General features: G+C 41.5%; 1 protein-coding gene across 5 annotated transcripts; it reads right to left on the reverse strand.

Moving 5' to 3' along the window:
• Nucleotides 1-1,421: 1,421 nt before the first annotated feature.
• sufu (suppressor of fused homolog (Drosophila)) lies at nt 1,422-17,098 on the reverse strand. 5 transcript variants are annotated; one of them, XM_018725161.1, is made up of 13 exons: nt 16,755-17,098; nt 15,331-15,465; nt 14,285-14,421; nt 13,365-13,507; nt 13,099-13,184; nt 9,531-9,603; nt 8,917-9,070; nt 5,495-5,597; nt 3,813-3,851; nt 3,205-3,339; nt 2,981-3,119; nt 2,828-2,896; nt 1,422-2,744 (listed from the first exon to the last, which is right to left on the reverse strand). In XM_018725161.1, exons 1-13 carry the CDS (start codon nt 16,904-16,906, stop codon nt 2,655-2,657), a joined length of 1,455 nt encoding a protein of 484 aa, XP_018580677.1. In that variant the 5' UTR covers nt 16,907-17,098; the 3' UTR covers nt 1,422-2,654. The 5 variants fall into 5 exon arrangements, with proteins under 5 accessions (XP_018580677.1, XP_018580676.1, XP_018580680.1 ...); XM_018725160.1 differs by having other exon boundaries at nt 8,917-9,073; XM_018725164.1 differs by lacking the exon at nt 3,813-3,851.

The following is a 17,098-nucleotide window of genomic DNA, read 5'->3' on the forward strand; positions in this document are numbered from 1 at the left end:
TTAGCTCTAATACCTGAATGTACATGTGCAGAGTTGAGGTTAACCTAAAAGAAATCCTTATTTTATTAAAACGGTAAAAACAGAATTAATCAAAATCCTTTAAACATGGTCTTTTCTGCCATCTTGTGGTAAAGAACATTTTAAATTTAAACTTAAAAACGCTACTGGCCCATTTTTGTCCTATAATTAATTAGGTAATAACTATGTGATAATGTAATATTCCTTATAACATAATACAAACCCCAATGAAGTAATGCATAGGGTATAATAGCCAAGGAATATGAGGCCACTTTACTGGACCAGTTGTGTCCTATGGTGCAAACATTGTTTTCTTATGAAGTTCTCATATTTCAGGATAATGAACACCATGATAAAGTCAAATGCCTTCCAAGACTTTCCCAGTCACCGGATGTAAACATCATTGAACATTTACAGGAAGTTCTGAAGTGTAAATTTCCACTTTCTTCATCCCTCAAAGAACTGGAGGACCTTCTTCTTAAAGAATAACAGAAACTCCCACTACAGAGTTTAGGACTTGTATGACAGCATTCCAAGGAGGACTAAAGCCTTTCTTAATTAACATCTTAATTATTAATGTATCCGTTGTTTTCTCCACCCCCGTAACGGAAGATTCAATGTCCATTTCAAATCTTCCTTTCATCATGATTATTGCATTAGTTATCTTCTCTCATTAAATTTATGCCTCAGTACCACCAGTCACCTGTGAAGCTTATGTTTGGACTTGTGTACCTAAATCTTCCACATCAGTTATTCAATGCTTGGACAGCTTTACAACAGTCATCAGATCAGCTGACTGAAGACTGGACTATGACTTCTCCTTTCATATACACTAGTTCCATGTAGGCTTCATGAGCCAGTCTTTCTAGTTATGGATACACCCTACACTGACCCAATGTAATAGGCCTATAATACCCAGGAGGCATGAGCAGCCACCCCTACTTGGAGCCCCAGAGGTTTACTTTCTCCCTTTTTTCATTGTTGGGAGTCCCCTCCACTCAGGTGCCAGTTGGCTTATTAGGTTAATGTTTGCATTCTATCACCTGCTTTTATCCCCTTATTGTGTAACTATGCTCAGTTGTTTGGTGTTCTTCATTATAGCTGAAGAGTGCTCAATAAAATCATTTCAAGTAGTGTATCTAGCAGTGTAAGGCACCTTGGTGAATAAGGTCTGGGCTGATAACACTACATGGTTTTCTCCAAAGCAACTTCCACTAAACACCATCTGCTAAATAATGTTTAAAAAAAAGGAATCCCAGCATTATCACTGATTTATAAAGGGAATAATTGTGTCTTTTGGCATCTAATATATACACTTTTTGACAAGGAGGGCTAAATTGACAAAGCATTTTCCCCACAGCTGATACTAGGTCTTTCAATAAAGACAACCAAGAAAATGTCTATAGATTATGTAAATAATTTTAATGCTCTTCAGATTACAAACTGGCAGTTTAGTGATTTCATACAATACATAACAAAATTAAGTTAATGTGCATAAAAATCTGCACTAAAATGTGACTTTATAACACCATAGATTTTTAAAATGACAGAAGATCATAAATGGCTGGCCAAGGTTATCCTATTGCTGCGAAAGCAGTAGTCGATCTGAGTACATGTGTAAAACACTAGCACAGAACATACTACCTGGAAGGTGATTTGGGGTAGGGTCATCACAGAAAACAGGCAATAAAATGGACTTGATTATGAACTGACCTCACATGTAAATGGAACCGTTACATTGACCTTTACTATATGTGCATTAACTGTTAAGATACTTTAGGTCAGAGTAGGTTAGGCCTCCACGTGACTAAAACAACAGGTGAAAATGTGTTTGACACATGAGTTGTACAATGATGCACAACCATGCTGAAATTGCTCCTAGCCATAATAGAGAAGGCACTGATGTGATCTCAACTCCAAGCCTGCAACTTTAAGAATAAAATTATCAAATATACTGAAGAGCAATCTATCAGTCAAGCACATTACAACTACCTGCTGCCTCCTGACTGGGGAGTATCAGTTTAGAAGCTCAAGATACAAACAGCCCCAGAATATTAATGTAACTTCAACTGATCAACAATTTGACACAAACTCTTGCGTGCTTGTTTTACTGAATTTGTTGTTACCATGCACTTGTCTTTGGGCACTGAAATAAATTTCAGTTTGTCAGCTTTCACTGGAATGCTGTTACTAAAACCAGCCTTGTAATCTGGATATGAAACTACTTTTCCTAGCAACAGAATATATTTTTGGTATAATCATACAGTTCTATTGAGGAAAAAGGAAAACTTCCACAAACCACCATTTATATAGAATGATTCCTCATTTCTATTACAATTTCTCCAACAGAGCAAAGGTGAGTCCAGCTACATTAGTTGGGCTGTCCTGGTCCCTTCTTCCACACTACTCTAATCCATCCCTCAATCTGGTTTTGACTTCCCAGGGGTACAAGAATGAAGAGCATATAACCCTTGTCAGTAACAAAAGTCAAGCTACCAATGCCTGTACTTCAGTTCACTGACAAAATAGGGATATAGAGAGTACTAATCTGAAGGGCAGACATGTACATACAGACACTCAGTATGACAGAACCTATTGTAAAGGCCTCAGGAAATGAAGGAGGGGGAAAGTTTAGTTCACTGTAGGGGACTGTCAAATGCACCATCTGGAAGAATGGAAATCTTCAGTTTCTTATCTGGCCAGCTGTACTCCTTTGGCAGGATGGGCTTTGTGGAGACAACAAAATATAGGTGAGTGAAAGGCAACAGCAACTCTGATATAAAACTGGAAAATAAAAGTGCCATATTACCTCCTCCCGTGCAGTGAGGTCTTGGAGGTCATCCAACATTTGTTCAACAAGCTCCTCAGTCAGAAGCACCTAGGAGAACATGTAGCAGTTACACCTCAGCTATAGGGCACACTGAGGGTTATAGAGAAGCAAAGCTAGCAGTTCACAACCTACCTGTAGCCAAGGCCCATGGGCAGCATAAGGATGTTCTTCTGTGGCAAAGGCTCCCTCTACCCCCATGGAAACAAATGTGATAGCAGTGTCCCCTGTGATGCTCTTGTAGGTGAAGTGTCGCCCATGCAAGAGACGGCCTCTGCAGAGAGGGAATAAAAGTTTTAATCTGGAGTGAGCCCAATGTTAAACTCAACCCTGACACAAAGCACTAGAGGGGCTCAGACCTGAGGCACAAAGGGAGGAGGGTGCCGGACTCCTGGTTGAACTTGAGGTGCACGCTCTCCAGTTGCCGTGTGCGCACTAGTTCATGGGGTACAATGGCTGTTGAGCTCTCACTCTCCAAGCTGTTCTTCCGACTCCTGTCAGAAAAGCATGACACTGCTGTCCATGGACTCTATTTGGCCCCCTCAATTTTTCTCCTGCCAAGAGAAACTTGAGAAGCCAAAGCTTTCTAGCCAATGTAAAAGCTGAAATGCAGATCAATGACATGTAAAAGGGGCACACTGCAACAGAGCCATTACAGTTTACTCTCAGCTGCCCTGACAGCTGCTGCCTGCTTCTGTTGCTGTTTATGTAAACATCCAAGTACCGCAACCAGTAGCCACACTATCCAGCAGCCTCTGCAATCTAAAACCCTCACAAGCAGCCCCTGTTGGCATGGGGACTGCGTCCTAAAGGCACCCTGTCAGCAAATGGTGCACAGATGTAAGAGTAAGGACACACAGTGGAGCTGAAACCACCACGCACGGCTAAATGTGTAGTGAGGATGACACCAACTCTGGTTTTCACACTGAAAACACAAGTTTGTTTGTCTTGCGTGGTTTGTTCTTACCTGGAATATTGCTGCTTCTGCAAATGGCCCACTGATTGTCTATGGAGAAATTAGAAGAGAATGCTAATGGCTCATGTACCCATTAACTGCAGGCTCCCAAAGGGCCAGCAGTCCAGTCAAGTGTCCTAGTTTGAAAAACCCCATCATTTTCAGAGACAAGTTGTTGACCAAACGTAATCCTGAAGCCTCTTTAAACATACTCAAATTCTATAAAAGCTACTGAAGTGTGCAAAATAAATATTTTTAATGGATGAAAAACTTTTTAGTTCAACTTAAAGGGGCAAGTTCTGAAACATTAATTGCAAGTATCAATTCAGTTGTGAATCAAATTATGAAAATTCATAAAATATTCCAGAGGGAATATGCAAAAACAAAATTTCTGAGGTACAACATTTGTAAGCCAATAACAGTCCACAATGAGGGGAAATCAATTCTTAAAGATCCAATATTCCTGGCCAGTCACACTCCATCAGCCCATTTAAGAGCTTATCCTACTGCACACTGTTTCTATCACCCTACCAGCCAAATACTTGTCTATACCCTTAACCTCTAACTCTAGTAATCAAAACACACCATTGAAAAGTGTCATTTACACATAGCAAAACTGCACAATGAATACACCTCTCCCGGTCCGTAGAACACTACTGCAACGACACATACACTGATAATTCATTAGGTTCCCGTGTGTGCCTGCACAGACAGTGAACACCCAAAGGGGACCAGCAGAATGGGTGGCTGCATCTTCAGAAGAACAGCCTTTCAGCAGCTCTTTGTTCTGAGCTTAGTGAGGACACAGTGCATTCACTGCAACAAAGTACAGAAAAGCCAAGATCATCACTAAGATTTGGCAGCAAGCATGCCAGATACAGTGAGATTCATATTCACACTTCTAGATCAAGGCTGCTGCATTGAACAAATTAGTAAAATTGCTGCACACTCTGCTTCTGAAATTGGCTCCAGGTCTGGACATTGTTAGTGATAATGGATAAATGAATAGTGATTAATTACATTTAAGCAGGTACTCCACAAAAATGTTATAACAGTACTCTACAACAAGTGATTTTGCATAAAAGGACATGAGATATTCTGCAAAGAATGCCATCAGATGCTTGATAGAGACTATACAATTCCCCCAGTGGCAATTCAAAGAGGAACAGGCTGTCACCTAGAGGCCAGAAACAAAAACCAGTTGTAATTTATGAACAGTTTTGATATTCGGGTGGCACACTGACACAGCAAGTCATGCTGCCACTTCACAGTGCCTGGGTGTTGCAAGAGAATGTGGGTTCAATCCCCACTCAGTCTGTGTAGGGATTGCATGTTCTCCCAGTGTCTGTGTTGGTTTCCTCTGTATGCTCCAGCATATTCCCACAGTCCAAGGTCTCAGATGAATTCACCCTAGGGTGTGACTGTGTGTGCGTGCGGGGGGCTACTCTGCGATGGACTGCCATTCTGTTCATAGGGTACCCCCTTAGCCTTGTAACCCAATGCTTCCAGGACAGGCTCTAGATCACTATAGCCCTGCTCAGGACAAGCAGTTACTGAAACCGTACAAACAGTACTTAGTGAGGACACAAAAGACCCCACAGCCATAGGGTTGGTCAGCAACAGCAATAACATAAGGCAAGAGTTAAGCATCTGTATAGAAAGTGTGGGAGCTAGAGTAAAATGAAAGCACTTACTGTGGCCGGTCGTGGTTCTGTCTCTGACTGCTGATGGGAGGAAGGACAGCCTTGCCATTTAACTCCAGCCCCCTCCGCAGAGCCTCCCTTATCTGCTCTGTGTCTGTAGAACAGTCACATACACACATACTGGTGACACCCCATTTTCTCTGTTCAGCTTCCACTCTGTCTAAATAGAGACAAACACCTCAAATCAAAATAACTTCAATATTTCAAAATTATTCTTGGGGGGGGGATCATCTTATTAATGTATAACAACATGCTGGCTATAAGAATAACTGCATCTTCAAAGTTTGCATACTGGAATGCAGTGTTTTCATGGCAAATTCTCATTTATGGAATCTCATACCCTTAGTCTTTTTCTAGTCTTAAGAACATTCAGCTTATGAAAATTCACACTTACAAAGAATTTTTAAAAATTTGTTTACATATAAAAGTTTGCAGTTACAAGAAGCACTGTGAGGCAGTAGCAACTGTCAAAATATAGCATATTTTTTCCTTCAAAGGCTCCTTTTTCCTCACGGGTGAGGCATGCGCATTGCAGCACACCAGGCATTACAAGGTGGGCATGTTTGGTCAGCATCTCTCCACTTTGTCTCCAATTTCTAGTGCTATTTTTCTTTTTAGTGCATCATGGCTATGGCAAGTGAGGAAAAAAAAAAAAGAAAAATGTGAACAAAGTAGAAAAGCATACTAACATACTTGTGCATGCACATGCACAGGCTTACACACACACAGACACACATAGTGACCTGTTCATCTGGATCATGTCTTTGTGTGTTTGTGGGGGTTTCCCCCTAAGTAACATGCAAATTTGCAACATGCCACATGGGAATAAATGGGAAACCATGTTCAACTGCACAGCCCAGTGCTGAGACACCATGTCAGTTTGCTCACCAAGTGCAAATTCATTTGCATTTTCTACACACATTTCCTTTTCTTTTTTTTTTTTGCAAAGGCTGATTTTATATCATCTGTACGCATGTTGTTTGTGAGCATCTAAGCCTACAGTTTGTAGGAACTCAAAGAGCTGAATGAGTGCAGGGAGACAGACATATAGTATTAATAAAAGAAGCCATACAGTATTACAGAGCAATGAAGTGAAATTACCTTATGTTGTGTTATAACTAATGTTAACTATTGAAGTAACTGTGTCCATTTTGATGGGATCTGGTAATATTTTAGCATAAATGGGTGTCAATTTTGGGGGCCCAGGAACACACAAACTAAGGGTACCCCGCATCTGAGTTGTCAAAGTCCATCCATCAATCTTCTTAACCGCTTAGTCCTTCTAGGTTCGCAGTGGCAATAGGGAGAGCAAAGAAGCCCAGACGTCCCTGTCCCTCACAGCTTCCTCCAGTTCAACCCAGGGGATCCCCAGTTGCTCCCAGGCCAAACTGGGACATATAACTTCTCCAGTGGGTCCTGGGCCAACCTCGGGGTCTCGTCCCAGTTGGCCATGCCTGGTATACCTCCAAAGGGAGGTGCCCAGGGACCATCCTTACCAGATGCCCGAACCAACTCAACTGGCTCCTCTAAATGCGGAGGACTAGCGGCTCTACCCCAAGTTCCTCCCGGACAGCGAGTCCCACCGGCCAACAGAGAAAACTCATTTCAGCCCCTCATATGCGTGATCTTATTGTTTCGGTCATTACCCAGAGTTAATGACCATAGGTGGGGGTAGGGATGTAGACTGACCGGTAAATGGAGAGCTTTTCCTTATGGCTCAGCTCCCCCTTCACCCCTACAGTCCGGTCCAGTGACCGCATTAACGCTGCTGCTGCTCCCATTCTGCAGCTGATCTCATGCTCCCTGCTCCCCCATTCGTGAACAAGACCCCAAGATACTTAACCTCCTCCACCTGGGGCAAATTCTCTCCCCTTACCTGGAGGGGGCATGCCATCCTTTTCCGTGAGAGAACCATGGACTCAAGACTTGGAGGTGCTGATCCTCATACCAACCGCTTCACACTCGGCTGCAAAACATTCCAGTGCATGCTGGAGGCATCCATGTGATGGTGCCAAAAGGAGATTATCATCCGCAAAGAGTAGAGACATCACCTTCCAGCCCCCTACAGAGAATGCCCTCCTGACCTCATCTGCACCTTGATATCCTGTCCATGAAAACGGACACAGCTCTCGCCCCGTGTGTACAGAGACTGAACGGCCCCACAGTAGTGGCCCCGGCACCCCATACTCCGAAGCACCTCCCACAGAATTTCTCGGGGAACACAGTTGTAGGCCTTCTCCAGGTCCACAAAACACATGTAGACTGGATTAGCAAACTCCCATGCCCCCTCAATTACCTGTGAGGGAGAAAAGCCGGTCCTCTGCTCCACAGCCAGGACGGAATCTGCATTACTCCTCTCCAATCCAAGGTTCAACTATAGGCCGGAGCCTCCTTTCCAGCACCCTGGCATAGACTTTCCCAGGGAGGCTGAGAAGTGCGATACCCCGATAGTTGGCACACACTCTCCAGTCCCCTTTCTTAAAGATAGGGACCACCACCTCAGTTTGCCAATCCAAAAGGCACTGTCCCCAAGGTCCATGCAACATTGCAGAGGCATATCAGCCATGACAGCCACACAATATCCAGGGCCTTAAGCAGTTCTGGGCAAATCTCACCCACCCCCGGTGCTTTGCCACTGTGGAGCTTTCCAGCTACCTCTGTGACTTCCACCAGGGAAACAGATTCTGATACCCTGGAAGCCTCTTGCCCTGACTCCTATAAGGGAGGCATATCTCTCGGGTTTAGGAGTTTCTCAAAGAGCTCCTACCTACTGGCAATATCTTCATTTGAGGTCAGAGTTTCTCCAGCTTTGCTAAACAGAGCTTGAGCGAAACTCCTCTGACCCCTTCTGAGCCACTGGATGGTTTTCTAGAACCTCTCTGAGGCCGACCAAAAGTCATTTTCCATGGCCTCTCCAAACTCCTTCCATGCTCCGGATTTTGCTTCTGCAACTGCGGCTGCTGCTGCCTTTTTTTGCCTGCCGGTACCTATCTGCTGAGTCAGGAATCCCCAGAGCCAAGCAGGCCCTAAAGGCCTCCTTCTTCAGCTTGATGGTGTCCAGCAGCGGGTTCTTGGGTTGCCGCTGTGACTAGAACCAACAAGCTTTTGGCTTGAACAAAATACCATTTATCCAGCCCAAAATCGGGTCACTGGAACCGACCCCTGGAGCCAGGCCTGGTGGCTGGGTAGCCCATGTAACCCAGCTGGGCTCAGCCCAAAAAAGCAACGTGGGGGGGCCATGCAGCAGAAACTGGCTCTTGGCACATGGAGTTCTGAAAGTTTGTTACAAAAGGTTTTTCTGAAATGAATTACCTTAATACTGTGATGGCCTAGGTGCACACTGTCACATGTAAAACCTATTTCTGAGTAATTTTTAAAAAAATCAAAAATATACAAAAGAGTGTGAGGATCACCTTTATCTGACAGACGTCGAGGCTGTGACCCAATGCAGATGCTGCGGCTGTCATCCTCATCCTCAGGTGGATGACTCAGATCATCCCAGGCGCATTTGGCACTAACGCCACTAAGGTTGGAGCCCTCGCTCTCAATACCCTTGTCCACCCGCTCCTGCTTGATGCATTAACAGAAACATTCAACTGCCACAATTTAGTCTTTACATTCAAGGCAGGAAAAAACAAAATCAGCAACAACTTAATATAGACATTTACATTTATTCATTTAACTGAAACTTTTCTCTAAAGTGACTTACAATGTTAAGGTTACAATTATTTACCCATTTATACAGCTGGGTAATTTACTGGAGCAATTTAGGGTAAATACCTTGCTCAAGGGTACTACTCCTAGCTGGAGGTGGGATTCAAATCTGCAACCTTTGAGTCCAAAGGTAGCAGCTCTAAACACTACGCTACCAGAGCAAATTAGGTGTGTGAAACCGAGTAGGGTAGTACATTAGAGGCTTAGTAAAAACAAGCATGTCTACAAATAAAGTACTAAACATTCACAGAATTACTGTATGCTGTGCAACTGCAAAGCCAAGATACTGGCACTAACTCTTAAGAAACCTTACTTGTAAGTGTGGATCAATGTCAAAAATGGTTTCCCCTCTCCGCATGTCCGTGATGAGCCAGGGACCCCCTGCCCTGTGCACATAAAAAGATAGAAGGGGAATCAGATGATAGACTGGTGGAAGTCATCACACAAGAGTCTACATAGAGGTCCGCAACCAGAACTTATTTCTGCTCATTACCTATTAACCTTTGATCTACACCTGCCAGTGCCATCTGACAACAGTAAGACAAAGATCATGCAACATACTGATGTCAATACTGCTGCTAAAATGATCAATTACATTAGAAAAATCAGATTTTGGAACACACGCAGATGTAGATCAAATAGCTTCTGAGTATAATTCAGTGGTGAAATTTGCCTTAAGATTCTGCAGCTCCACCAAAAACTAAACTTATTTGAACTGTAAGGAACCTACCGTGATTCAACAAATCAAGTAATAAACGTTAGAATGTTGTAAATTACAGCGTAAATGTTGTAAACGTTTATTATGTAGCCTGGGCCAAGTGTCTAAAAATAAATTATAGAAAAGCACTTTTTCACGCCAGATCCAAATATTATGGAAAAAATTAATTGATGAAAATCAGAAAAACCCTAGTTTCTTGTTTAATACCATTGCTTACTTAACTGGGAACAACACAAAGGTAAACAATGCATTTCTACTTCCAATACTAATGATGAATTTATGTAGTTTTTCCAATAATAAATAATAATAATAATGTAGCTTTGACGTAATAACTGTACAGGAAATTATCGTGCTAATTCACTCTATGAAAGGTACTACCTATCCTTTAGACCCAATCCCCACTAGATTACCGAAAGCCGCAGTTTCCGTGCGTGCAGAACCTATTGTTAATTTGTCATTACTTAGTGACTGTTCCAAAAGCTTTTAACGTCACCTTTATTAGACCCCTACTTAAGAAATCAGATCTATATTGTAATAACCCAAGTAATTATCGACCCATCTCCAAACTACTGTTTTTATCCAAAATTTTAGAAAAGATTGTAGCTTCCCAAATTATAAAATATCTTAATCACCATAATATATTTGAAAAATTTCAGTGTGGTTTCTGCACTGAAATGGCACTCACATGTTGCTAATGATATTCTTATTTCTTCTAATGCTGGTCAGATCTCTCTTGTTATGCTGGTGGACTTGAGTGCTGAGTTTGACACTGCAGACCATAGTATCCTAATGAATAGACTTGAAAACCTGGTTGGACTAAGGGGTACTGTCCTGAAGTGGTTTGACTCATATTTAGCTAACCGTGAACAATCTGTTCTGAAATTGGATGCCTGTACCCCCTCCATCTCAACTATGTCTCGATATGGTGTGCCACATGGCTCTGTGTTAGGTCCATTATTGTTCTCACTCTATATGTTACCATTGGGTGATATTATTCACAAACACAATGCAAGTTTCCACTCAAATGCAAATGACAACAGCTATACGTTTCGTTTAAGCCTGACGACCCATCACATAGTGTCTTTAGCCAATTGTATTACCAACATGAAACTACTGATGAGTAAAAATTTATCTTTAAATACCCAACAAAAAGAGGCACTTGTGGTGGATGGTGATGCCAAAACTCTTGACACAAGTACGCCAATCTTTAACACAAATGGTATAAACTTCAAGCGTACAGATTGTTAAGGTTTTGCATGTCTTATTGAATGTAACACTGTCATTTGTATCTCAAATAAATGCTCTGAGCAAGGCGTGCTTCCTCCAGTTGAGAGACATAGCTAAATTAAGTCAATTCCTATGTAGGCAGGATGCTGAGAAACTGGTTCATGTTTCTGTGTCAAGCTGGCTGGACTATTGTAATGTTTTACTGTCAGGTTGTCCATATCAGACTGTATCCAGGCTACAGTTGGTACAAAATGCTGCTGCGAGAATTTTCACTAGAACCAAGAAGTACGACTATATAACACCGGTACTGAAATCACTGCATTGGCTCCCGGTTACATTTAGAGCTGATTATAAAATCCTACTTTAGACCTATAAGGCGGTACATGGCATTGCTCTGGCTTACCTTTGTGAGATTATTGATTCTTATATCCCAGTACAATATCTTCATTCATTGGATGTGGGTTACTTTAAAGTACCTGTGATTAAGACCTAAGTAGGAGGTCATGCCTTTAGCTATAGAGCACCTAAACTGTGGAATAGTGTACCAGTTACTGTCAGAAATACCCCATCCATATCAATCTTCAAATCCAGACTAAAGGTCTACATGTTCACTTGAGCATAACACCACGAAGTTTAATTCCACTTAGCTGTATTTCCGTTGAAATGCCAAGATGGACGAGACATACCTTGCTGAACTGGGAAATCAAGCAACCATACAGCAACACTGTCATTATTACCTATAAACTGACTTAGAAGTCTTATCTAACCTGGAATGCCCAGGAGGGGTGGGCAGCCACTGGGACTTGGACCCTCAGAGGTGTTTTTTTCCTCCCTTTGACTTTCAACTGGGAGTTTTTTTGTTCCTTTCCTCTGTGGCCAGCAGGCATACTTATAACTGTATAAAAGCATTATGCTAGTTCTGTAGTCAACTACGCCAGGCTGTAGCCAACTGTCTTGTTTCCTTGTCTGATGTATTTGTTTCTTTGCACTATGCCTGTGTTCAAGCACTCTGTCACTGCATGAGAAGAGCGTTCTATAAAAATAAACTGAATTGAATTTAGAAAAGCTTCGTTCTAATAATCTATTCCCATGTTTAATGTACTGTTGCAGGCAGCCTCCAACAGTGGATCTGTACCCCAGTATTATCTGGTTTCTGCAACCCAGAAAGAGTATGGGAAGAGTATTCCCTGATGATTTATGACGTTCATGGTACTGTCAACATGTAAAATTTTCCACGTCAACAATTTTAACAAGGCTTTACTCTACATTTGCTTTTTATAATTTTTAATCACTTTGATAGCATTATTCCCAACAATGGTTCCGACCCAAAAATGTGCACTTGAGCATACTGCCAGCTTTAAAAATGAAATCTACAGATAAGATTGAACATAAGAGGTCAATTTTCTCAGTCTTTAATCATGCTTAATATCTGTAATCATGCTAGGTCACATAGGTGTCAATTGTATCCTTTAAATCAAAGCACTCAATGTATTAGAGAACATGCAACTGTTAAAATGAATTTGATTTCTGGAATTAAATTTATAAATACATACATTTTATCAGAAGCAAACAACAGCTGCATTACTACTTTTGCAGTCAAACTGAAGCCAACCAGAAACAGAACACCTAATGAGACAGAGGGCTTGGAGAAGCAATAAAACTACTGGTTTTATAGGGGGTAGTATAACAGTTTGTATATCAAAGAGCAGATACCTCAAACCATAGAGTATTGTCAGGAAGATTAGCCAAGATTACTTGTGTTGCAGTTAAAGCGGAACAGGGCTAGAGTATCAGTAAGCCAAGCAAGAATACAGAGGATCCTACTGACAGCTCATCAGCAGGATTCTCTAATAAAATTGTCCTGAATACAGTAATCTTCTATACAGATTAACAGGGTGATAGTGTGATCTGAGCAACTGCTTATGCTAGTACTCACATATGGACACTTCGCAGCAGGTCCAGAACCCCTTGTCCATTCCACTGCTGAGCAGCCTGCAGCTCTTCTGTGCAGACACCTACAATCTAGAAGGATGGGAGAGGCCAACATGCGTAAGTGAGGCAAAACAGAGGAAGAAGCGTAATACAACAAACTTGGAACCAAGATGCAAAACAATAAGGACAAAAAGGCAAGAGACCCAGACTATTATAATGGGTTAGTTAATTTGCCAGTTTCACTAATTTGACTTCCAAGGAGTTCCTCACCTGCAAGAATGTAACTAGGCCAAAGGGAGTCTGCACAGGCTGCAGTTGGGGGTCCTCAGTCAGCAGCATATGTTGGATGCGAGATTCACTGTTGTCCAAAGGGCTGTGCCATGAAATGTGGTCCCCACTACAGAATGTGTTCTCTGTGAAACAAAGAAACTCTTTAGAACTTACAGCACTTCAGGCCACAAAAAAAAAACCCAAATATGTCACAGGGAAAAACCATCTTAAATCCAACCCACACAGGTCCCACATGAGGCAATTATACATTAGCTCTTAAAATGGCCTCCAATGTATGTGTAAGCCCAGAAATTGAGTGACGCAATCAAACATGCTCATATGCCCAATTCTACATACATACAAATGGTGAAAGCACAGCATTTGGCATTAACAGATGGTCACTACACCTACAAAATGATCCGTTTTGACCCAAAACTGCAGCTTTAAAGTTAGTTCGGCATTTCTTCACTCAAAGAGGCATCTAAAATCTGAAAAAGGTGGTGCTGAAATTTCAGAAATTTACTGCACCCCTAAAGAATCTAATTATCTTCAATGCTACATTATCTTTTTTTATGAAATTTTATATTCTTCTGCATAAGTTAGGAAAACACCAGAACCCTCAGTGCTTTTGATACTTGTTTCCCCATGAGAGAAGCTATTAATATGTTCATTTTGGATGATTCTTAATTACCGTTAAATGAGTTACCTTAACAGCCGTGTACTAGCAAAGAGACATGACCTCCTGTTTTTATCTGCATGGTACACATCAGCTTGGGAGGATGTCTTAACAAAAGATGTAGAGGCGCATCCGTTCTCATACAAGAAAGGAAACAATACCCTCAGTTGGATGTTAACCAATTACTCTCTCCGCTTCCATTTCGACAGAGATTTTGCACAGAACTCACTTCAGTTTCTACTACCTGATTGAAAAACGTATCTGGCCAAGCCTTGCATGAGTTCTGCTGGCCACGTGGGTGGCGCTGTTTCATCTGGCTCCCTCTTCAGCCGGAAGGTCAGCTCAAACCCAAAACCACTTGGACCATCTGGTCCTGTAAACCTGTTACAAAACAGACATTACTGTACAGATCACTGGGTCTTTTCATCCCCAACCATAATCAAGGCTGGTTTTGGAACTGGAAGTAACACCATTAGTACAGATGACTGGAAGCAGTTCATTCTTAAAGCAGTTAAGGACATCCCTCTCCTTGAAAGCTCCATAATTCAGTCGCAGAGAGACAGCTTAATTTTTAACCTGGGGTGTGCATTAACAGCTACACGACAACACAAACATTACCAGAAACTACCTCGAGATATGTTACTGTTACCCTAGAGCATGCTCACACTGCAGAAGTACTCTGCCTTTCTGTAACAGTCCTTACTTTCTTGTGTAGAGATGAAAAATCAACTCCTCTGACTTTGTCTGCACTGCCAGATGGAGTCTATTTAGACTGACTGTGTGTGTGGGCCATCACTCTGCCTAGTACAGCTGCTAAGAAAGCACTCCCACAGAGAAGACAGATCTCTGCAATCTATCAGCTTTCTCAAACACCCAGTATTATTAGTATTATCTAGTTAGTATTATATTTAGGGAGCCAAAGAACTGGGCATTTTAGGGATTGTACCTTTGATGTGAAAGCTAATGGTCCAGATTCAGGAATTTATCATGAAAAAAGAATTACACAAAAAGTCAGATTTTTTAAAAAAAAAAAAAAATCTGGAATTGTGTATAATCAGTTAAGTCATCTTACATCTTATAAAAAAGCAGAGGGCCATCACAAGGCCAGTGTTAAAATGTTATTAGGGCTAAATAAAATTTATTTTATTTACAAAAAAATTTGTGGCAGTGTTCCACTGTTTCTTCAAACTTCTGACTAATTAATAACAACAGTGAATATTACATATGACTTCATGTAAAGATGAAGTTCTTCCAGCAGTACACATGCCAAGAAAAGCTAAAAACACTCACTCATGCACTCGGTTGTCCCCATACAAGTCACTCAGGCCAAAGCTGACGTAGTGCCAGTGTTCCTGGATTTCCTGAGCGGGACAGCCCAAGTTCCGGTACATGCTGATATAATCCAGAGGGTCAGGCCCACCCAGCCTACAGAAAGCAACAAAAAAAAAATTGTCTACAACCTACCCAACATGTTACAGACATGAAAATCAGGGAATGAAACAGACAAAGAAAAAAAAAGACATGTCTGGACAGCTGGTAGCGTAGTGGTTAAAGCCGCTGCCTTTGGACCCAGTGGTCACAGGTCCGATCCCCACCTCCAGCTATAGTACCCTTGAGCAAGGTACTTACCCTAAATTGCTTCAGTAACATTACCCAGCTGTATAAATGGGTAAAATAATTGTAAGTACTTGAACATTGTAAGATGCTTTGGAGAAAAGCATCAGCTAAATGAGCAAGTGTAATAAGGACATATAAAAAGGACAGCAGCATAGTAGTCTCCCACTGCCTCATGAAGGTAATACATTCCTGAAAAACACTTCGTAAGATGAGGAAAATTATGGTTAGTTAAACCCCTCACATGACAAAAACAGCACTGGTCCACATGAAGCAATGCATCATATGACAAAGTATGGATATTAAACTCCTTTTAATACAGAATATTCAGAACTTCAAGTGGCAAAGGAATTAATATGATCTTAAAATACAAAACCATTTTGTCAGTGATCAGTGAAATGGGTTTTCCATACACATGCAAGAGAAAGCAAATACTGTTCAACTTACACTTGTCCGTTTGTAAAGAGTGCTAACATTTTCCAAATCTGTAGCTTACAATGAATGACAGCAAAAATAGGCACCATGAATTACTAACTTTTGTTTTATACTTTGTCACAAAGTTTGTGAAGGTGACTTACAGTTACAGTGTTAGTTTTCCAATGATTTTACCAATTTACATAACACGGAATTTTCACTCTGTATACTAGTAGCTTGATGAAGGATACTACAGAAGGAGTGGTACCTGAATTGAAAACCAACAGATTAGAAAACAATGGCTCTAATCATCATGCCATCTGCTGCCCTTACTTATAGTCAGCAATAGGAGAATCCTAAAGTTGAGCAATGAACTGATACTTAGGCTACTGAAACCAGAGTTACACACAGCAATGATAGCAAACAAGAGCACTGGTGTGAAAAACAGAAAAACACTGAGTTACAATTCATATCTGAGTAAAAACGAGGACACAAGACAAGTCCAGCTGTGTTTTTAAGAACTCATCATGAAAATACCGTTGTGTTGATTGATTGAATTATTCGTGACGAGTATGACTACTCACTACAAGTCTCCCCCCCAGCATCGGTCTCTCTCTAAACAAGAGACTAAATGCTTGCGGAGAAATCATAACAGGTATTCATACAAGCGAGGAAACTACACTTACCAGTACTTAACAATGGCCGTTACTTGCAGCGGGTTGGGCTGGTCCTGGTACAAACGCCTGCACTCGCCGTAAATAGCCTGCAGACCGGGAGGAAAGACCGACGCTAGTCCGAGGCCTGAAGCGCCGCTGCTGGGCCGCATGATATCGTCCATCTCCCACACACCTACACGCAAAGGATAAAACCTACGAACCAATAAAGAAACTTTTTTCAGAATTCCCTAAAGTAATTGTAAATCCTTCTGTACAAATCCTATAAAGCACATATATCTTCTTATCGTAGTTGTTATACTCAAAAAAACAGCAGCTTGTTGCTTCACCAGTAAACGCCAAAGCATTTTTGCATG

This window comes from Scleropages formosus, chromosome 8 (genome assembly GCF_900964775.1).
Source record: "Scleropages formosus chromosome 8, fSclFor1.1, whole genome shotgun sequence".
Classification (NCBI taxonomy): Eukaryota; Metazoa; Chordata; class Actinopteri; order Osteoglossiformes; family Osteoglossidae; genus Scleropages; species Scleropages formosus.